Source organism: Lygodium microphyllum, chromosome 2 (assembly GCF_053477565.2).
Source record: "Lygodium microphyllum isolate KBCC chromosome 2, Lygodium_microphyllum_v1.1.10, whole genome shotgun sequence".
In the NCBI taxonomy this organism is placed as follows: domain Eukaryota; kingdom Viridiplantae; phylum Streptophyta; class Polypodiopsida; order Schizaeales; family Lygodiaceae; genus Lygodium; species Lygodium microphyllum.
The window spans coordinates 33,847,278-33,870,665 of NC_141136.1; the positions used below are offsets into that span (position 1 = coordinate 33,847,278).

The window sequence follows — 23,388 nt, forward strand, 5'->3', positions numbered from 1 at the left end:
CGTTGTAATCGGCCACATTTTACTTGCAAGAAAAAAGGCTCCCGGAACTGTATGTAAGCACATTGACTCTAAAGTGCCCCTAGTGAAACATAGCCTTGTGCTAGATATGCCTCCGATGCCCCTCAACGTAAATCGTGGGCTAGAGAAGGTGACTCCCAAATAAACATATTCTCTCACATGCTCCACTATGTCTTCTCCAAATGTGAATTAGTATATGGATCTAGTCACCCATGCTACTGAAGTATTGAAGACCATGGTTTTGGTCTTCCCAAGGTTTACTATGAGATCTTTGTCTCTACAAAAGACATGCAAAGCATCTAGGTGGTACTACAATTCCTCTAGTGAATTTGAAATAAGAACAAAGTCATTTGCACATAATAATATCAGTATCAACTATTAAATATGCTCGATACCCCACCCTCATAAGGTGCCGCCAATGATTCATGTTACTCTAAGATATAAGGCTCCCATTATGAGGAGAAGCCATGTGTGAGCATAGATATTATCATATTGGTTGGATCCTAACTTATATGTCAGATGAGATTTATGTGACCGAATGGCAAAAATGTGACCTTCGTGAATCTAGCCTTTGAGTTAGATCAAGTAGTTATGCTAGTAGCAACTCGAGGCACAATGCATCAAGCTATGGGGTGTGGGAGTGTTAGGAACCCCAATTTTGGGGTCTGGGAGCCATGGAGTAGCCCCTGGCTAGGGGGTCTCAAGAGGGGACTAGCAACCCCCTTGACGAGGGTCCAAGGGCAACGCTCCTTGGCCCAACAATAAAGGGAATATTTCCTGGTCGACTAGGAAAGGTTCATAATATGGTCAGACATGCCAACTAGATTACCTTCTTGGGCTATAAAAGGAAGATCCCTCCAAAGAAATCGTCAATCCATCTTTCACCCATTCTGAGTTCTTCCTGCTAGCCTTAAGCTCTTCGCCTATCATCTGTTTGGATCGCCATCTAAGCTTCACATGGAAGTATATGGGTTGATAGAGCCATCATTATATGAGTTCGTTTGCAATTAAAGTAGTTTTTGTTCTTCTTATATTTGTTGTGTATTCTCTACTCCTTGCTTAAATTTTGTCCGTTCCACCATGTAATTTTTACTAACGAGTGACGAGTATATGAGAGATAAGGACTTCATTAACGAAGAGAAGAAATGTTGTTTGTTACGTCAGGTAGTGGTACTAGTGGAGATCCCTCCAAACATTGCGGAGGAGATTCTCGCCAAGATGAGAGGGGGATCCACAAAAGGAGCAGGAAGTGGCTTATCGGCACCAACTCCTATGTCTACTAACAAGGAAGCATCCAATGTGGGCGTATCTTCAACCAATGCGGGAGAGGCCTCTACCATTGGTGGTGGGGGATCCACATCTGTATGCCGCTTTGGTAAAAGACAGTAAAAGACAAAGAGTGGAGGCTCATGCAGTGCCGGAGAGACAATCGTCTCTCTCTCAAGCACCCGGTCATGTGCGTGGATCGGTTGCCTTTCTTAGAGAAAGGCAACGACTTGCAAACATTGAAATTGCACACACGGTGATTGAGTACAATCTTGCATTCAATGTCCTAAAGCAAGAGCAATGGAAGAAGATGGTAAAAGCCATTGCCAATGTGGGTCCATGTGAAGAATAGACCGGTGTCACACAAAACGACATGAGGACGAGAAAGATTGATGAAGAGAAGGAGAGGATTGATAGAGCCCTTGATCCTATTCGAGCCGCATGGATAAAATATGATTGCTCCATTCTCACCAACGGATGGAGTGATCGTAAGAAACGGGCATCATCAACATACTCGTCTCATGTCCACTCGGCACTTACTTTCTGCAGGCCGTAGATACTGGCAAGAGGGGAAGAAAAATGACGGACGCATTCAACTAACGCCACATTCGACAAGCTATCATTGAGGTATACGTTTTAAATTTGTTTCACTTTCTTTCATTATGATAATATCATGATTCATAATTGAAATTTGATTTGTATATGTAATTTGTAATTTGCGGTTGTAGGTGGGCCCCTCAAATGTGGTGCAAGTTGTTACCGACAATGCATCGAATTGTCGGCGAATGGGCCGTTTACTTGAGGCCGAGTTCCCTATGATTGTGTGGACTCCATGTGCAAGTCATTGTTTGGACTTGCTCATGGAGGACATTGCGAAGCTCAAGTGGGTGAAGAGGGTGGTCTGCGAAGCTACATCAATTGTCACATTCTTCACCATAAAGGTAAAGGTGCTTGCGATGTATCATGAGCATAGCACATTGGAGTTGAAGAAGCCTTCTTCAACTCGCTTTGCTTACATGTGGTTATTGCTGGAGCGCCTTTATGAGGTGCAATCCACCTTGCACCAGACAGTGGTGTCCACTCTATGGAATTAGTGGGATGAGCATGAGATAGAGGAGGCCAAAGTCATGCAACGCTTGTGCCTTAATGAGCAGTTTTGGCAAAAAGTCCGTGCCGTTGTCATTGTCATGACTCCCTTTTATAGGGTGTTACATATGAGTGATTGAGAGGGGTCCACCATGGGCCTTCTCGTTCACTTCTTTAGAGCGGCATTGACGGAGGCACGTGCTTGTACAGTGATCACAGAGACACAGTGCGCACATGCTTTAAAGATAGCAGAGAGGAGATGGGCGTGGATGCATAAGGCCATCCATGGTTTTGCCGCATTGGTACATCCAGCCTACAAGTCACCGGCGGTCATGGATGATAGAGAGTTCCGTTCAGACCAGCTTGCTTATTTGACTCGTGTGGTCCCTATTGATGACCACAATGCAGTGCTAGAGGAGCTAGGATGCTATGCAAATCAGAGAGGACATGTGGCTTTTGCTTCTCCGACTTGTTAGAGAAGAGAGTCACTTGTGAAGCCTTTATTTTGGTGGCAAAACTTTGGATGCGCACTAGAGACCCTTCAGCCCTTAGCCATGAGGGTCCTTGCCCACGATTGCTCTTCGGGTGCACGTGAGAGAAACTAGAGTGTCTATTCTCTCATTCACACAAAGATTCGCAATCGGCTTAGCACACAACAGAGCGGCTAGTCTTTTGCCGCACTAACTTACGCATGATAAGGGCTATGATGAGCACGGGTAGTCCGAAGCAGGCAAAGTTTAAACACTTAACCATAACATTTAAAATTTATTGTTTTAACTTTTAAACTTTAAACTTTGAAGTTTAAACTTTATACTTTACAATTTAGACTTTAGCATTTAGTATTTACAATGAATCATGATCAAATAAGGAGGTGGACAAGGAGGAGGAGATGATGTTTGAAGAGCTCTATAGAGAGCTTATAGCAGCAGATACTCGTGATACTCGCAATCAGCGTGTTCGTAGGCGAGGAGTTCCAATAGGTGGTAGCAGGGGCATAGTCATTCGACGCCCTCCATCATTGAGGAGGGGTGTTTCGAGTGGCTTGCAAACATATGTAAGGCGGGGCTCTAGTAGCTCACATCCTGTGCCTCATAATGACATCCCCCCCTTGCCTACACAGCCGCCACCTAGGGAGCCATCATTTGATGATGATGGTAACCTCATCAGTGAGGATGAGTATGAGTCTGTCTCATCATGGTAACCTCATCAGTGAGGATGAGTATGAGTCTGTCTCATCATCGGATGCCGAGGAGTCATCTTCAGACTCTCTTGATGAGCACTCAGATGGTTCTGATGATGATGATGATGATGATGATGATGATAGTCATGCCTCATCATAGATTCATCATTCATATAACATGGGTCTCTCTTTTTTTGTATCAGATATACTAGACTGTAGTTATATAATGTATCGCATGTTTTGCATAGCCCATGCGAGTCGCGACCGTGATGGTCACCCTCATGTATTCATCTTATTCTGTAATGAAATGACTATTTCCACTTTAAACATGTATTCTATGATCTATCATTTAATTATTTATGGTTTTTGTTATTTTAAAAATCATCTTAATTTTTTTTCATGCTAATATCGTACCGTACCTTATAAAATCATAAGGTACCAATTAGTACCATATTTTATCGTACCGTACCATATCGTACATTTCGTACCTGACAACTATGGATGGACATTATAGGGGGGTGTTAGATATGCTCAATCCCCTATCCTTATAAGGTGCCACTGATGATCCACGGTGCTCTAAGTTATAAGGCCCCCATTATGAGGAGAAGCCATATGTGAGCACGGATATTGCAGGAGAAGCCATGAAGAATAAACATTGAAAAAGATGACACAAAGAACTTAAATCATGAAATATACACCACTAACATGTATTGGCCAGAGTGACAATAGGGACTGCTTTGGAGGCTCTAGCAAACGGGGACAAGATACTTCTCAACTGGAGTACTTTTTGGTGAAAGCCTGAGAAATAATTGGATGTAACACAGAGATAACATCACACATTGCCCAGTAGAAGTGCACTTACAACACAAGTGGGACTTCCTGCGGGGAGCTGAGAAGGGTAATGCCATGAAGGAGCGGAGGAAGTGGGCCAAGGGTGTACGAAAGGCACAAAAGGGAGGGGCAAGCAAAGAGGGTCTAGAGGCTGAAGGAGAGAATGGGACAGGTTGCTGAGAAGGAAGGGGAATTAGAGCAGCTGAGGCGGGGAAGGGCTGGGAAAGGGGAGAGGATGAGGGAGGGGAAGGGGAAGGGAGCAGGCGGTGGGAAGCTGAGAAAGCAGGCAGTGAGGAGAATGGCACACAAGAGATCATGATGGTAGGAGGCTGAGAAGGCAAGCAGAAGGACGAGAAGGGCAGGCGGCAGGGAAACAGGTGAGCAATGTGCAGGAGGGGCCAAGGGGGTGTGACTGGTGTTACAAGAAGGGGGACTGAAGGAGAAAGATTGGCTATACACCGGAAAAGGAAATCCAGAGATGGCAGGAGACTTCACAGCTAGGCAGCAGCCTGTTTGCCAGTCAGCAGGTCTGTTGCCAACCAGATATCAGTTGTTAGAATTCTTAATGGAGGTTCTCCTCTTGCAAGCATAACTTTCATTGATAGTATACTCATAGATACTCAACCACCATACTTCATGAATTTTAAGTCTTACATTTAAACTTGAGAACTGACTTTCAAAAATAAGACACGCACGAAAAGTTTACATCATTAGAACCACTTTGCATTTTTCATGGATAATCAACCTAACAAGTTCATAATCTAACTTAAAAATTACATCGGGAATGGGAAACTGAACTTAAAGAAATGAAGACAAGTCTCACATGTAATAAAGAAGCCTACAAAAGCACATACTTACATCACCATTCATTGCACTTGCCAAAAGATAGCTGTCATCTGAATGAAGTAGCTTCATACTGAAACAGAACCATCTGATGAGAGAGTATTCAATGACAACAAACACAATAGAGTTTGAAACTTGGTCATTTGAGCAGAGTGTCTCTTCAATTTATCTGCTTCTTTTCTCTTCCTATACACAGGCATCCTTGGAACTCCACAGTTTATCAGGTTTACTCAACTAATTTAATCTATAAACAATTCCTACCTGCAAACTGCAGAATCCATGTTTATGGGAAAAGTATGACTCCATGTCTCACTGTTACCTCCTTTCCTAAAACTGGTCTCTGGCTGCAGCTTTACTGCATTTAAAGAATTTGAGGATTAAAAAACAGGGGAGTCAGACATTTCCCTGAAAAAACACCTGACCAAGCAAGAGCTTGATGAGAAAGGCTCTTTTATCTAGAGAAGTTCCACCTCGCCTAAAATTTCTTGGGGGATTCATCAACATTCTCTGTGGTTTAGCTCGTATATCTATAGTAGAGATGCATCCATTGCGGAAGCCACAAAATAAAATGTTTCCCTGCATCAGTAATTGGGCACTCATCACCAAACAAAGCATGACAGATAATACCAGACAAACAACAAAAAGGCCATGCATCTTACTGAAGGATCACATTCTTGTGATAAAATATCACTCTTGCTGCGAAACAGCCACTTGTTTGACAAACTTTCCAAATCAACAAGCATAGCTCCTCTTGAAGTACCTGGCCATAAAACAAGATAATTCCAATGTGCAAAGAGATCAATTTAATGAAATTAGCATTGCAATAGTCTGGACCTAACATGTAGTTCTAAGGACTTCCCAATCTGGAGTGCATAGTGGCCACTTATGAGGTCTCCTTCATTCAGTTCAGTATCATGGAGTATGTGGGGCTTATTGCTAGGGAACATCCATCTCTTCAGCATGTTGCGATCTCTTTAATTTCTATGTTTGGTAGATAGTAGTCATATGACCTTGTACATCACAACACAATAGATAATATAAGGATTTCAATACTCTCGGCATTTGTCAAAACATTGCTCTAGGTGTCCCCAATGCTCACGAATTTTGCTATAGACACAGAAGTCATCAAGATACACCTCAATGAAATCATGCAAATGGTTTTGGAAGGCAGCCATCATTACTCGTTGGAAGATAGCAGGAGCATTACAGAGCCCAAACAGCATCACTCTGTAAGCATAGGTTCCCCATTCTATTGTGAAGGTTGTTTTGGATTGGTCATCTTCCGCGATTTGGACTTGGTTGTATCCGCTAAATCCATCCAAGAGGGAATACAACTCATGGCCTGTCACTGTGTCCTATTCCAAGGTACTCTCCCTTGCTTGCTACTCAGCCCTTATCATCGTGGTTGGATTGGACCTTTGTGAAACCCCAGGATTTTCTGAAGTGGTCAGCTAATCAGATCTACCACAAAATGGTACAGGATAAAAGATGGATTACTAAGAAAGCTAATAAAGTTTGGTTAGTTGGTGATAGTGCAGCTAAGTGGCGCGATCACCTGCTTCACTTATGGAAGTCAAAGCTTCCCCATCAAGGAAACGTTTTTGTTTGGAGGCTTCTCATTGGGGGTCTATGTTGAGCTAAAATTGTATTAGCGTCTTTAAAACAGCCCCAAAACATGCTTAGTTTATGAATTTAACCAAATCTTATAAAAGACATGGATAGGGCTCTTTACCAAAGGAGAGATCCTTCTTGCAATGGTAGCCACCAATGGAGATAGTGTGTTTACTTTTTAGTAGAGGTGGATGACAGACTTAAGCGAGAGAATATGGATCAATTAGAGTTCATAGGATGCTCTCGACAAAGGATTAGAGTTGTGGCTTATTGTGATAGCACTAAGGATTAGAGTTGTGGCTTATTGTGATAGGACTTGGTACTTAGACCCAAACCTCAAACTTGTATGGAAGATGGATGGAGACATTGGGCATGTAGGAGGAGGCCGCTACAAAGACTTCAGTGGGATCCTAGGGAGTCGGTATGGAGAGATCTACTTGTAGAAACACATCAGGATGTGCCCTTCTTTTGCCATACCACTAGGTTGGGGAGGAGAACAGAGATGAGTAGGATCAGAGTGGTGCCAGTTGTTGCAGCTGAGCATTGGACTATCCAAGGTATATCACAACCTTTCCTTGTAGAATTTTGGCGGAGATTGGAGGACAGCTTTAGACCAAGAAAGATTTCGCCTTTTTGCGGTTACTTGCACAAAGGAGTTTAGCAGTTGGTACATGGCTTGGCTATGATCAAGTCCCTATTCCTTGCACTAGATGTGGGGTGCATGAGGAGACTCAGAGACATTGCATATGGGATTGCCCACGGGCTCAAAAGGTTTCGAGGAGAGCCCTTAGGATGGTGTTTCTTGGCACTATAGATTCTATGATTGCTACACGGGGGACAGTTGCATGGGACACTAATAGAGGCCCACCTTGCAGGTATGAGGATGTACATGGGTGTCAGGCTTATCTCATATCGGGGCACCTTGTGAGCAAGACTTTAATGCCAAATTTCTCACAAACAGTATGGACAAAAGGGCATTGCCACAGATGGGAGCTCATACCTAGCATTACTGCTTGGTACATATAGACAGCCAAATGTAGCCAAGCTATTGGTTTTTTGGACATATCTACTACAAAGACTATCTCCAGGATCTCGACAAAGATTGTGCATACTCTTAGTGGGAGATGGGAGAGAATATAGGATGATTCAAAGACCATGAGGAAGAGGAGAGATGCTTTTCTGGAGACATGGGATTCTGACAAATTTTTCCTCTTCTACGCCCATATGGTCTGGCACTATAAACCTCCCAACTAACTTCCCCTTGTTACATAATTCTTGGTATGGAAGTCCCTTAAATGGCTGCCTTGTACTTGGTTTTTTTTGCCTTGGCACACTTTGTTTTGAGGTGTATTAATATAATGTTTACTTTGCTCTATAAAAACGAATTTGTGTCCTAGAGGGTCTCTATGTGCCACATGCAAACCCTAATTTCGGAGGCTCCAAACTTTCTAGAAATAGACATGCTGCCCTCCATTCAGTCCAATCTTGTTTTTGCAGCTTGCAGGTGTTAGCGCTCTACTGATGTAGCTTCTAGGCTTTCATGGCTCTAGTTTTAGCCATGGCTAATGAAACAAGAGAAAGCTGAGTTTCAGAAGAAAAGAGAAGTTGTGAAATTGATACCAAATGACAACATAAACATGACAAAAATGTAGGCAACATGTTTATATATGCTTGGTTACCCATACTTTTGGCTACCTTGACCATCTTATCCTTTGAATAATGAGTAAAATCATAGAACTCTTCATCATGCTCTTGTGCACTTGTCCCTTTGATTCCCAAAACACTTGACTTTCCACACCTGGAAGATCTCATATTCAGACCTTTTGCAAACTGAAACTCTTGCAGTTTCTCATGTAGAACCATGGTTTCCTGCATGACTTCATGAGTCATGATAAAAATACATTTTGTGTAAAGAAACCATAACCAATTAAGGCATACATCTCATGCATCCTAGAGACTTAAAGAGAGTTTTGTAAACAATGCTTCAAAATCAGAAAAGACCTCCCACAGTGGAATTGCAGTAATGCTTTGAGAACTCTGTACTTTTTGTAGAAGATTGCAACTTGGTTTGGCAATTCAAGTGACTAAATTCAATCTCCACCACTAGTATCACATAAGAAAGTACAATTAAGCATGTGATAAGTTTGATAGCTATTTCCACAAAATACTTACACACCTAACATAAATATCTATTGAATCTTGCAATCCTACTTGAGGGACTGCAATAATTACTTGAATTAAATTGACTTCCACTTCGTGCTGATCTTTTTAACAATCCTTGGGGTCATCATAATTCAATTGAATCAATCTTTTCAACCTAAAACTATTTATAGCAAGCTTAATAATGTATCCCTGAAAGGTTGCCAAGATGAAAGTACCTATAATTTTGTGCTTTGTTGTACGATTTTATTTGAGTTTTTGTGTTGGGGTTTTTCTTTACAGTCTGCCCACTAGCAATGTGCTGTAGGCCCGCAAGATATCCTAGGGCAAATGTATATTTTGTACTACTTTCACCTTCATTTCTTACCCAATTGCCAGACAAGTTTGGGACTTCATCTCCAGAGTGTGGACCTCACTGACAAATCAAAGAATGCCTATCCACTCTTGGGTCCTAGGTAAGATCCCATCCATGGCCAAGTTGCAGTTTCATCATCCTTGCGTCACAGGACGTGAAATTTTAAGATGCTTTAATCTTGCCGATAACATTTCATTAAGTTATTAATCAAATGTGCAAGGTTGCTTAGCACATGTGATGCACATGGTAGTTGTTTCGTGGTAACAAGCCAAGGACCTTGAGGATACAATAGATGTCAAAGGCAAAAGTTCTGATAAGTTATGCCAGCTGGTGGGCTTTGGGATCAGTTGGTGTCAATGTTGATCCTAGGATAGTTGTTTAGCCAATAAATGTCAATGGTGACACTAGGGACTAGCATTAATTAATTAATTAATGCCAGTCTAAGGGTCAACAGAGGTTTGGGACCACTCCAAGTTACAAATGCCCTAGGCAATTTAATTATGGATGGGCATATTTAATTTTAGGTAGGGTCAAAAGGGCTAAAATTAATTTTCAAGATTATTTAATTCTAAAAATTAATTAAATGACTCGATAATGCTAAAAAATGGGTTTACAAGGGTAGCACTTGGCAAACATGCCCATGCAAACTGAGAAAACGTTTATCAAAGATGGGTTTTAACCATTCAATTAATTTACAACCTTAGAGAGAGAGAGAGAGAGAGAGAAGGCGGGAGGGATGGAGCTGCTAGTCCATTTTTTAATCAAAGAACAGCGATTTGTTGCAAAAGACAGCCATCTAGGAACCTCAACAAGCAGGGGACAGCAGGGAGACACCTTCCAAGGGATGGCAACAGCATTGCTAATCAGGTGATAGCATTTTGGAGGTGTCTAATAATAGGCAACAGCATTGCTAATCAGTTGGCAGCATTTTGGAGTTGCCTAGTAGTAGGTGACTACATTAAATGTAGACTGGAGTAGGTAGTAGACAGATTTTAGGGTTTTCTCATGAAGAAAATCAGATTTCTCTCTCATCTTGGCTTTCTCTCAGCTTCTCCAATAATCTCTCAAAAGATCTTAGAATTTCTCAGCCATTTGGAGCAAATCTCAGACACATTTGGTGGACAGCAAGAGGATTTCTGCTGTAAACCCTAAATTTCTGCAGAAATTAGGGTTTAACAGCCACCCCAAGACCCATGTCAATAGGAGAAGGCATTGTATACTGAATTCAGCACCTGAAATTTATGTAATTGTTAGGGAATTCAAATGCCATCCCATTCATTGTAAATTGGGGCAACATTTGGCTTGTTTGTGGTTGTGTAAATCTTGGGTGAAAAGTCAAGGGGCAAATGACCCGAATTGCTTGCAGATTGTTATTACAAGGGCTTTTGAAACAGTAAAAGGAGGTTGTGGAATCTCAACTTGTACTCATTCCATTAGCAATCAAAGTTTAAAAAGTACTAAAAGGGACGTACATTTTGGGGCCAACAGGGTGTCCAATGTCTAAGATTATTAAGTAAATTGTGCATTCAAATTATGTTTATTTGTTGCTTGCTATAATTAAGTGCTTAATCAGAGAATTACCACCCTCTCCAAGAAGGCTAGTTTCACCTTGCCTCTTTCACTTGATGCGATGAGCTAGCCTTTGGCACATTTCGTACACTTGCAAAGTTTTTATCTTTGATTCGGGCCTTTGTTATCTATGGCCATGTGGGACGAGTACAAGACTTGCTTTTATGGTAGATTTCTTCTATGATTTCAGTTGGTCTCATTATTGGAGAGGTGGTTGCTATATGCATGAATATTGTTTGCTCCACCCTTGTTGTGCCCTCTTGATAATCCCCTTCTTTTGATCCTGTTAATGGTGCTTCATAGCGTTTTAGAGCATTTTTGTTCGTTTAGAATGTTATTCTAACAACCTTTTGGATTCATGTGTATTGTTGCCATCTAGCTTGGTTGGCCTCAAGGCCTGATGTAAATATTTCCACACATTAATTTAAACTTCTTCAAGGAAAAAAAAGAGATGGGAGAAGTGAAATAAAATGATATATCAAGGAGGGAGGAAAATGGACCAGTGCGACTATTTTGCATGTGTCAAGGTACTACAATAGTGTGCATTATCTGATCACTTTTCGTTGTGATTTGAGATGCTTAGCTATCCTATTGCTTCCTTTGCACAATTTTTGGATAGGCTCCCTTCGCATAAATTTCCTCTTTTTTGAATCATGCAATTTTCAGTGGCTACATGGAACAACTTCTCGACACGTTTTTGCTTGACTTTCCATGTGTGGGCAGAGCCAATTTTAAGTAGTTGAGATAAAATGTGCAAAGGATTGCCAGACAATATGCGATCCACCATGCTTCTCTTTGCAGATAGCATGCGCATGCTGCATAGGAATTGCTAGTCTTAGTGTGTTCTTTGTTGATTGAATCTATCACAAGGACGTGAAATTTTAAGATGCTTTAATCTTGTTGATAACATTCGATTAAGTTATTAATCAAATGTGCAAGGTTGTTTAGTACATGTGATGCACATGGCAATTATTTCATGGTAACAAGCCAAGGACCTCAAGGATGTAGTGGGTGTCAAAGATGAAAGTTCTGATAAGTTATGCCTGACAAGTACTAGGTGGTATTTGGTGTCACATTTTGGCCTAGACCAATTTATTGGCCACTAATGGTCGCAATGGTGACATTAGAGACTAGACATTAATTAATTAATTAATGCAAGCCTAAGGGTTAATAACTACTCAAGGATACTTGGAAGACAAATTGGCCTAGCCAATTTAATTATTGACTAGTGAAATCAACTTTTTAAGCACTAGCTAGCATTCCAACTTATGAAATTAATTTTTCAGAATTAACATTCTGAAAATTAATTTAATAAGTTGAAATGCTAGAAAATGGGATTAGAAGGCTGCCACTTGGTAAAACTTGCCCATGCAAGTGGAAAAAATGTTTTTAGGGGCTCGTGGAAGTTTATTCAAGCCATTATGAGAGAGAAGACAGCTGTTAGAGAGTAAGGAGAGATTGTTGATATAATTTGCAACCACCAAGGATCAGTCCTACAACATGTGACAGTAGTTTGGAGCCCTCAAGAAGTAGGTGACAGCAACCCAAGGTTCTTATGATACAGATGACGGCATACAGGAGGGGGCAGGAATCTTTCTAGTGATCCTAAGCTATAGGTAACAGATTCCATGGCTGTTTGAGCAGGGCAGCAGTTTTTCAGTATTTCTCACGATAAAACTCTAAAATTTCTCTCTGGAGTATTCTCTCTCATCCCCCAGCCTTCTCTCAAGTTATCTCACCATTTTTCAACAGTTTGAACCATCACAGGAAGAGATTCCAATCAATCTCTACTATAAAGCCTAATTTACAGCAAAACTTAGGATTTTGACAATTGCTTTGGCACGTGTGCTCAAAATTAAGGGCCTAGGACTTGAATTCTAGAAACTGAAATTGAGAAATTCAAGGGAGATTCAAGAGGCCAGTTAGCCAATATCAAATTTGGGGCTGCATTTGTTTTTCAAGGAGCAAGGTGAAGACCAAACTAAAGGACACATTGGTTTGGAGGCTTACTGGTCGGTTTGACGGCAAGAGACACTTGGATTAGCAGAGCAGGTCAAAGCATCTCAGTTGTACTCCATCCATTTGCAATAAAAGTTAAAGAAATACTACAAGGGGCGCCAATTTTGGAGCCAATAGGCTGTCCAATGTCAAAGATTGTATGATAAAGTGTGCATTTCAGTTTTGTGAATTTGTTAATTTCTGTAATTAGTGCTTAATCAGGTTATTTACCACCCTATCCGAGGAGAAAGGCTAGTTACAAGGTTCGATTGCTAGAATACCATCAATTCCCTCGAGTTGGGGAGCTTGAGATACCTGATGGAATGTCAAAAGCTTTGCTCTAATGCTGAAATTGTATTCACCTACGAATTACAACAAGAATGTCTTCAGATAGTGAGATGGGATCAAGTAGGGATGATGCCTCTCAATCTGAAAATTCACAAAGTGTTGGGGAAAATGCAATGTCTGATCTTGGATAAGTCACACAGCATGGACAGTAGGTTGATAATGTTGGTTTAGACCAAAATGTGGGTCCTTCTAGGCCATCAAAAGCTGATGACCATCAAGAGCAAGAGGAATTTGATGACCATTTTAAAGATCAGCTAATGAAAGCAGCTAAAATGTTTGTCAATTGGCTAATTATTCTTAGTTCATGCACTTTTTGAATCCCGTAAAGGAGGGCAGTAAAGGCAAGAAGAGAAAATCATCTTCAAGAGCTTCAGGACAGCAAGATACACCAAAGGAAGAGCCAATATAATAGCATGATGTTCCAAATTCTAGGCCATCAAAAGCTGATGACCATCAAGAGCAAGAGGAATTTGATGACCATTTTAAAGATCAGCTAATGAAAGCAGCTAAAATGTTTGTCAATTGGCTAATTATTCTTAGTTCATGCACCTTTTGAATCCCGTAAAGGAGGGCAATAAAGGCAAGAAGAGAAAATCGTCTTCAAGAGCTTCGAGACAACAAGATACACCAAAGAAAGAGCCAATATAATAGCATGATGTTCCAAATGTGGATAGTGAGCATAAGCAAATGATGCAAGTGGGGTGATGCATATGCAAGGCCAACTTGGAACTATCAATCCAATACTTTTTCGACACTAGGGCATGCATTCAATGATGGAGTAGCCATAATACTTTGGTAGTGGCACGAGTTTCCATACTATGGTGGGTCAAAGACCACATATGGGATGTATGACATAATTTCTTATGGTGCATGGTGTGCAAGGCCCAATGTATGGCTGGTAATATGCATAACCCCATGTATAACAATGTTGCCATGATGTTGGGGCACAAAGTGGTAAGTTTAGCAATGTATATATGCAATCCACTATGTTTGGGACTCACGGTATTGATGTTAGTCATGCAAATGCTCCATATTGTGTTCGTCACAAGGAAAAATGCTACTAGTAATGTACGCAATGTATAGGAAAATGTATTTTGGTATGGCTGGTAGTATGCAAATTCCCATGCACAATCACATTGCAATGGTCCAAAGTATGCAAACAAGAATAATGCCTAATACATCTGGTGCTCGTAGCATATTAGATACACGTGAGGGGCTGGTCAACTGGATGCAATGTTGCATATTAGTTAAGTTGGATTGCAACAATGTGAAAGTATAAAGCATTGCAATGCTTAAGGAGAAGAAAGGCCTACAATCTAGTGGAGGTTTCGAGGCAAGTAAAGTTAAGAGATAAAGTTTCCACATACTTCTTGGTGAAGCTTCGCATTGTTTCGCCAATAGATGCAAAGTGGATGGAAGAGGACTTGGTGGACTATCCTCAGTTGTTGTAACTTTACCAAGATGCCTTTCAATTAGAGCCGACTTCAGGCTCAGTCAAGTTTAACAAAGCAAGAATCCCTATTACTTGATGCTCAAGGGGGAGCTAGCACTTCCACTCCTCCAGTTGTGGATAGCTCTCGTATGTAGTGAATCTTTGATGAGATACTGTGCTGACAATATGTCTGCCATAGGGTCACTACTTAGTGTACTAGTCACTATGAGATGTATACAGATGAGTATGGTTGTTACTACAGCTCTAAGACTATACTTTTGCATCAGTTTGAGATCAGTTCATGATCACTTCGGCATAAGGTTTTGCCTCAATTTTGAGATCGAATTCTCCTCAGTTTTTTATCAGTTTGAGAACCATTTATGGTTACTTTTGGGATTAGTTTTGCATCAATTTTGCATTAGTTATCGATCAGTTTTTGCAATCACTTTGTGATCAATTTGGGGTCACATTTGCAATAGCTTGTGATCAGTTCTCAGATCAGCAAGTGATCTATTTATGATCATATTATGCTCAGTTTTCAATGGTTTACAGCTGGTTCCATGAACAGCAGCACGTTAGTAAATGCCATTGATAGTTTCAGCCATGGTTTATGCTGAGAATATGTTTTATTGTGGTTTTGAAGTCAAAATAGTAGAGAAACATGTCTAATGGATATATCCAATGGATTTCTAGTAACAATTCTGGGCTAATTTCAGCACGGTTTGGAGCATATGGCATGGTTGGAAAACAATGGCCGTTGTGACTATGATGCCCTATGGGAATTCCAATGCAGTATGCTCTTCTTTTGGCACAAAATTTCACTTTAAGCAATCCTAGTCAATCTATTTGTCTAACTAAGGCTAGAAGCTTTACATGCACTCAGAGCCCTTTTGAATGAAACATTGTTCCTTTCCATATCGTTTTTGCCGTATTAGCACAATAAATACTATTATATTTTTGCGAACCTTTTACATCGAAACGAGTCTAAAAATAAGCTTTTCCTTTTCTCTATCCGCTAGCTCACCAACAAACTTTCTGAACACCGAAATAGAGGAAAAAGAGCAAAGGAAGGACGATTGCAGGGATTTCAAGGGAAAGGTCTATCACAAGGGCATGATATTTTAAGATGCTTTAATCTTTGCCGATAACATCTGATTGAGTTATTAATCAAATATGCAACGTTGTTTACCAACACATGTGATACACATGGTAGTTATTTTACGGTAATAGGCCAATGACCTCAAGGATGTAGAGGATTTCAAAGGCAAAAGTTATACTAAGTTATGCTTGATAGACACTAGGCGATACTCGGTGTCAAATTTGGGCCTAGACCAATTTATTGGCCACTAATGTTAATGGTGGCATTAGAGACTAGGCATTAATTAATTAATTAATACCCATCTAAGGGTCAATAACTACTCAAGGATACTTGAAAGACAAATTGGTCTAGTCAATTTATTTATTGGCTGGTCAAATTAAATTTTTGAGCACTAAAATACTTATTAAATTAATTTTCAGAATTAGTACTCTAAAAATTAATTTAATAAGCTAAATAATGCTGAAAATTTCAATTAGAAGGCTCTCACTTGGCCCGTGATGTTTTGCAACAGTTGGTGTAAAATATAAATATGCTTATGTAGGTACAAAAACAACAATAGGTGATGCAAGCTTCTGCTCAAACAAAAAGTGTTGTGATGAATGCTGCAAGCAGTTGAGCGTGAGGTGAAGTTATTTAATGGTAGGAATGTATCTGCATATGTACACACCTATGCTCAAAAGATGGAATTCTTTGGAGTGGCTCAACTCGCATGGAGCCGGTATTTTGTACGTATTACTGTACATGAATTGAAAGCGCGAATCACTAAATTATACATGCAGGATGCTGACTGGGTAGCTTTCAAGAAGACACTCAAGAAAGAGAGCAGTTGGATCTTGCAAAACAACAAGCTCTTGCAAGTCAGAAAATTGAATTGTTTCTACAGGCAGTTGATCCTGAGCTTCAAGAGAAGCTTGACGATTCACTGGAGGATCAAACTACAGAGACAAATCTTAAAACAGAGTGGAGACATGTCAAGGAAGTTGTTACTGCACTTGTGAAGAAGCATAGAAAAAGAGAAAGATTGCATGTCTCTAGTCTTTTGTCCACTGTTACGGACAAGACAGTTGATGTATCCAGTAAGCCCCCACTTCTGTGGGTAACCCTATGGCTGTACATGCTATTGTTCCCTCTGTTAGGGAATATGTCTTAGATGAATTGGTCAAAGACATGCGGGATCTTCAATTGAAGGTTGCAAAATTGGATGAAAAAGGACAAGAGGATAGAGAACGGACAGCAATCCCTAAGCCAGGAAAAAAATGTATGTGGTGTGATAGTTTGCAGCATGAGAGAAAGGATTGTGCTGCCTATCAGGAGGCCTTGGCACGACAGCTCATCTTTTGGAAAGATAACAAGATTCATGCACAAGAAACGAGATTGCCTCTTGCTTTGAATTTTAGAGAGGGAGGTATGCAGAAGTTGTTGAAAGACTTAGCAATTCGAAATGTTTATGCGGTGGTACATGCTTCTACTTTTGGTCTACAATTGGATAGAATGCATCACCCAAGTGATGGTTAGTTCAAAGACTGAAATATAGACACATGCTTTACATGCAGCTGAAAAGGGAAAGGTCACTTACAGTGAACTTCTTATGCAAGGCAAGACATTCGTGGCATAACTGGTTGGAAATCGCCGGTAGATGCATATTCATGTATGCATATTTAGCAAAGGTACAAAACACGAATGTACTTGTGGAAAAAAAACAAAAAAGAGATGAAGATAATGCAAGGACATCTAAAAGAATGACAAGAAGAAGTGTGGATCAGCCTAAAGCTGCAAATCAGCCACCTCCCGAGCATGTTATGGAAGAGGTCAGTAAGGAGAAAAAACTGGATAACAAACAAGAGGGCAAAAAGAAGGGCAAGCAGCCAGGATATAAGTTGCAATCTGACATTGAGACAGCCACAGATCTTAAGAAGGTTCTTGAAGAATGAGTCTTAAATAGTCGGGTGGAATTCACCTTGGGAGAGGTGCTTAGCATTGCCAAGCGAGAATTTCATGATGAGATCATTGACATAATTAAGAGGAAGTGTCAATTTCTTGGTGATACCACTAGTGCATACACAAGTAATCATTGGGCAAGGCTACCACTGAAACGGTAGTGAAAATAGGGAAACGTAAAACTCCTTGTGTTCCTTTACTTGACCATGGGTCTGAGATAAATGTCATTGAGCGTGGATTGTATGAAAATGGTGCATGGCCTGTAGACACTGATCATGGTTGGCATATGAGAGCTGCAAATAATTCTTTGGAAGAGCTTTATGTTGCATGTCCTAATGTAAAAGTGATGATTGGTGATGTACAAGAAAAGCAACACTTCTTTTGCAAGATAATTCTTCATATGCAGTGATTTTGGGACAGCCCTATATTACAGGAGTGCGTATGGAAACAAAGATGCTTGATGATGGTTCTACTTATCCAAGAGTCAGAAGCAAGGATGCGAGGAAAGTAGTCCAATTTCTTACTGTTTGTGTTAATCATCCTAGAAATCGAGATACACTTCGAGAGTCTCCTTTGCCTCCAAATGCAAGAGAATTCAAAGACCTCGATTTTCATTAAGCACTGTTGTAATGCAGGACTACAGTAGTGTTGTTCAGAGAATATACTCGCCTCTTGATGGAATGAAGCATGTATTTACTAGTGGTTATTCTCAGTTTACAACAAACAGTTCATGTTGGTTTAAGCCTATGGAAGCTATGTGCAAGGCTGAACACATATCTATGAAACGGACTACTAAGAAACTCAAAGCATTGGGATTATTAGCTGAAAATGAAAGCATTTCAAGCATCTTTTATGGGCTGAATATTAGTGACACTATGGCTGAAATTTCAGCAACTATACATACAGAAAATGAGGCTGAAAACAGAGTGAAGTCAGTATGTTCTTTGGACATGTATGATGTTATAGCATTGTTTGCTCAACAGGAAGGATTACAATGGGTTGAAACACTTATGGAGACAAAGTATAAGACAGTTGACAAAAAGGTGAAACCAATTGTTTTACCACTTCCACCAGAGAGTGAGGGTATTTGTATGAAAAAGTGTCAAGGCAGCCAAGCTTACGGGATCCTAAAGATATAGGTCATCAGTTTACATCTGAAACATTACAAGAATTGAAAGTTGGTGTAGAAGGGTTTCTTTTGGCTGCTGAGAGAGACTATTTTATGCGGATGTTGGCTAGGCATGGAAAGGCATTTGCATTTCAGCCAAGTGAAATAGGTTGTGTGGATCCAAATGTTGTCTCTTCTATGGTAATATTTACTGTGCCACATGTACCATGGAACTTGAGGCCTATTCCAGTGCCTAAAGCTTACTTGCCAAAGCTTATGGATTTGCTAAATGAAAAGATTCACATGAAGATCTTAGAGCCCTCTTCAGCCCCGTACTCAAATCATTGGTTTACTATGCCCAAAAAGAATGGGACTTTGAGATTTATTCAAGACATGCAACCGGTCAATAAAGTGACCATAAGAAATGTGGATGCAGATCCTGTGGTTGATGAATCCGCAGAGGTTTTTACAGGCAGAGCGATCTATTCTTTGGGTGATCTTTACTCGGGGTATGATCAGTTTCAGCTTGCAATTGAAAGTAGGGATATCACAACCATGAAGACTCCCTTGGGGTTAGTACGGATGTGTACTCTTCCACAAGGTGCAACAAACTTAGTGGCACACATGACAAATTTTAGGAATAGGATACTCAGGGATTTTGTACCACAATTGACAATGCCCTTCTTGGATGATGTTTCAATCAAAGGGTGTACAGTGGATTAAAAGAATGAAGAGATGGATGCTCGTGGATGCAAACAGTTTGTTGCAGACCATATTGTGGATTGTGAGAGGATTTTGACGTGTCTAAAAGAGGTGCATTTAACTCTTTCTGGACAAGGGTCTGTCTTTGGAGCTGAAGAGGTTTTGATTGTTGGTCATATGTGTGGGCCCTATGGGTGAAGACAATCACCAGCAAAAATAGATGGAATTGATAGAATGCAAGATGTATGCATGAATGTATTAGAGATGCGTAGATTCTTGGGCGCATGAGTGTTCTATTTGATATGGATTCCTCACTTTGCACATGTAGCCAATGCTCTATATCAGCTTCTGAGAAAAGGTCAGAGATTTCAATGGAAAAGGAAGCATCAGAAAGCAATGAAGAAATGGAAGCAACTCTTAAAATCTGCTTCTATATTGAGAAAGGCTGACTATTCACATGAAAAGCCTATCATTATTACTATTAATATAAGTCCAATCGGGATTGGATGGGCAATCGCGCAAGATGATGAGAAAGGGCAAAGATATGCAATTCGCTTTGGTGCCTAAGTATCGACCGAACGACAGAGAAGGTATCCACAAGTAAAGGGAAATTGTGGCAGCCCTTAAATGTTATAAGGAGTATTTTATCGATGCTCATGTAGTCATTGAGACCGATTGTTTGCCAGTATTGGATATGATTACTAGTTGTGCTTCCCCGAACATTGCTATGCTCCGGTGGATTGTATACATCAAATCTTTGAACCCTGAATTTCACCATATTGCAGGAAGAGATAACCCAATGGCAGACATGTAATCTCGGGCACGCTATGAGAATGAAGATGGGATGATGGATAAGGAGGAAGAAGATGACTTTCTTGCAGCTGAAAATGATGTTGTAAGAGTGAATTTAGCAATGCAAGGTATTGCTACAGCATTAACAGAAGCTTGGACAACAAAGAGAAGACGCTTTAGATGTTTTGCATCTTGTGTAGAAATGTTTCTGAAAGACAAATATACAAGAGAGTGGCTGAGAATTAGTCAATACCTCAATACATTAACAAAGAGACATGAATGGTCAAATGAGGAGTTTAAGAAGATCAAGAGGAAAGCCTATGGGTCTTTCTTAAAAGATGGATACTTATGGAAACATGCTAAAAAGAAACAGGATATGCCATTGCGAGTTTTGGGTGACAGAGCTTCACAAGTAAATGTTATGCAAGAATTTTATGAAAGCTTGTGGGCTGGCCATAGAGGTGTTTGGGGTACTTTTGCAAAAATCAAAGAAAGATATTGGTGGCAGGGTATGTATAAGGATGTTGCTCACTTTGTGGAAACACGTACGACATGTCAAATGTATTCATCTGTGAGACATCGGGATGGATTGCAGCCCACATATCCATTGTCTCTTCATTTTAAGTGGGTGGTGGATTTAGTCACGATGCCTACAGGTCTTTGGCAAATGAGGTATCTTGTACTTGCCCATGAAGACTTGACTAATCAAGTGGAAGGGAGAGCTCTACGTACTAAGACGACAAATGCCGTGTGTATTTTTCTCTTAGAAGAGATCTTTTGTTAGTATGGCTATGTGGAAAAAATTATAGCAGATAGGGGTGAGCTGGATGCAGATGAAGCTCATGATTTCTTTGCATGGTTGGGGATAAAGCTTGCTTTAGCTTCAACCTATAACCCTGAAGGAAATGGCAAAAGTGAAAGAGGACATCCACCTATTGTGAAGGCATTGGCAAAAGCATGTGGAGAGACGGTAAAAGAGTGGCCACGATTGCTCCCTTATGCTTTGTGGGCTGACAGAACAACTCATAGTGCTGTTACAGGATATATGCCTGCAAAATTGATGTATGATCAAAAACATATCATACCAATAGAAGAGATGGCAATCACATGAAGTGTGTTACCTTGGGAGGAGGAGTTGAATCGAGAGAAGTTGTTGGCCTTGCGCATTAGACAGTTGGAAAGGAAATCAAAAGACATAGAGGCAGCAATTGCAAAATTAAGGCCAGCAAGTATACAGAACAAGAAACGGTTTGACAAAAGGCATAGACTGAAACCAAGAACCATACAAGATGGAGATTGGGTATTGGTTTATGATAGCAGTTTAGACAACCAGCATAGTGCCATGCGTAAAATTTCCAAAAGATGGTTTGGACATGTGTTTGATAATGCTACTTATGCATTAAATGAACTAGATAGGACGGCCATAAAACTTCCGGTAGTAAGAAAAAGAATCAAATTATTCAAGAGACGGGAATCTAATGCCTATGAGTTGCCAGAATTGGAAGAAAATGGTGGCCATGATACAGGGGGTAGCCAGGAAGATATGGAAGATGAAGAAGCAAAGGATATGGTTGCAGAGGATGAGGACTCAGAATCCCGTTACAACTAGGATTTTGGCACATACTGGAGGATGTGCAGGTTCAGAGGGGGTGGATGTCGTGATACTATGCGGACACAATGTGAAAAAACATGGAATCCATCATCATCCGACTTTCTTATCTAGAGACCTTAGAAGATCAACAAGGCCCTAGAAAGATTTCTAGGGCATGGTGAAGGAGGAGCAGGAGACATGGGAGGTCTTTCTTCTCACAGTGGGAGAGTGAGATGGTTGGAGGGACCCGCCTTCCAAAGATGAGACTGCTCATTGGATTTTTTCTAATGTTACAAGTGGTTGGGTGATACTCTCTTGAAGCAATTGGACAAGTTTTATGGTGGGGAGTGGGAATGCTTTAAAGGAGAGCAGAGAGGGCAGCTAGCTAGTGTCAAGAATCGCGTGATGGGGGGATGTGCTTGAGCTACTGCGCCAAACACACACTGTATACACAAGAGGAAGCTCACTCAAGAACACAAGAAGAGAGATGGAGGCCAAAACGTTTTCTTGCTGGTTTCTTCTTCTTTCACACACTATACAATGTACACAAAGTATAGATAAGATACAACATAAAGGAAAGTGGCCTTCTAAGTCAAACAGTGCATAACCGACTACACTAATCGACTGGTGTTATATCTTTGCCAGTTGTTGGTAGGTATAACAGACTAAATATAATAAGTGATAAATCAGTGGCCATGTGAGTATCATAATGACCATCAACGTGCTAAGTGTAGACGTGCGGACTCATCTAGCCAGGCGGTCCATCATCAATGTCCGCACGTGTTGAGCTTGCCATCTCAACACTCCCCCTCAACCTCAATTCTATCTCTGTAACTCCAAGTAAGCTTCGGAACTTTCGAGCTTCTCTGCACCCAATGCCTTCGTGAAAATGTCAGCTATCTGATCCTGTGTGCTGACATATACCAAGTCAATCTCTCCTGCAAGTATCTTCTCTCTCACAAAGTGGTAGTGCACCTCAATGTGTTTTGTGCTAGCATGGAACACTGGATTCCTAGCTAGCTGTATACTGCTCATGTTGTCACAATGAATGACAACTGAACCATCTCCCTGCACGTCCAAATCACCTAATAACTTTTGCAGCCATACCACCTCACATGCTGCCATAGCAGCACCTCTATACTCAGCCTCTGTACTCGATAAAGCAACTGTAGGTTGCTTTTTGCTGCTCCATATAACTGCTGCACTACCAAGGGAAAACATGAATCCACTCGTAGATCTTCTGCCTGACATGCTACTAGCCCAATCTGCATCTGTGTATCTAAAGACCTGTACATCCTTACCTGCCTCATAAAAAAGTCCATAATGTAAAGTGGACTTCACATACCTCAATATACGTCTAACTGCATCCAAATGAGGCTTTCTAGGCATCTGCTTAAACTGACTAACAAGGCCAACAGCATAGCTCAAGTCTAGCCTTGTGATAGTCATGTAAATCAAACT

The 23,388-nt window shown here is 40.7% G+C and overlaps 1 protein-coding gene across 5 annotated transcripts in view; it reads right to left on the minus strand.

The window, feature by feature from the left end:
- LOC148039587 (Transducin/WD40 repeat-like superfamily protein) overlaps positions 1-23,388 on the minus strand; it is a 174,787-nt gene that overhangs the window by 44,427 nt on the left and 106,972 nt on the right. For all 5 annotated transcript variants that reach the window (XR_015693007.1, XM_087692058.1, XM_087692055.1 and 2 more), the window contains 4 exons: positions 5,884-5,984; positions 5,695-5,800; positions 5,486-5,579; positions 5,240-5,297 (listed from right to left, as the gene is read on the minus strand). Coding sequence is in view for 4 of the 5 variants with exons in the window: in XM_087692058.1 (XP_087548184.1) it covers positions 5,240-5,297; positions 5,486-5,579; positions 5,695-5,800; positions 5,884-5,984 (359 nt within the window). In the remaining variant the exon portion in view is untranslated. The remainder of the gene's footprint in view (positions 1-5,239; positions 5,298-5,485; positions 5,580-5,694; positions 5,801-5,883; positions 5,985-23,388) is intronic.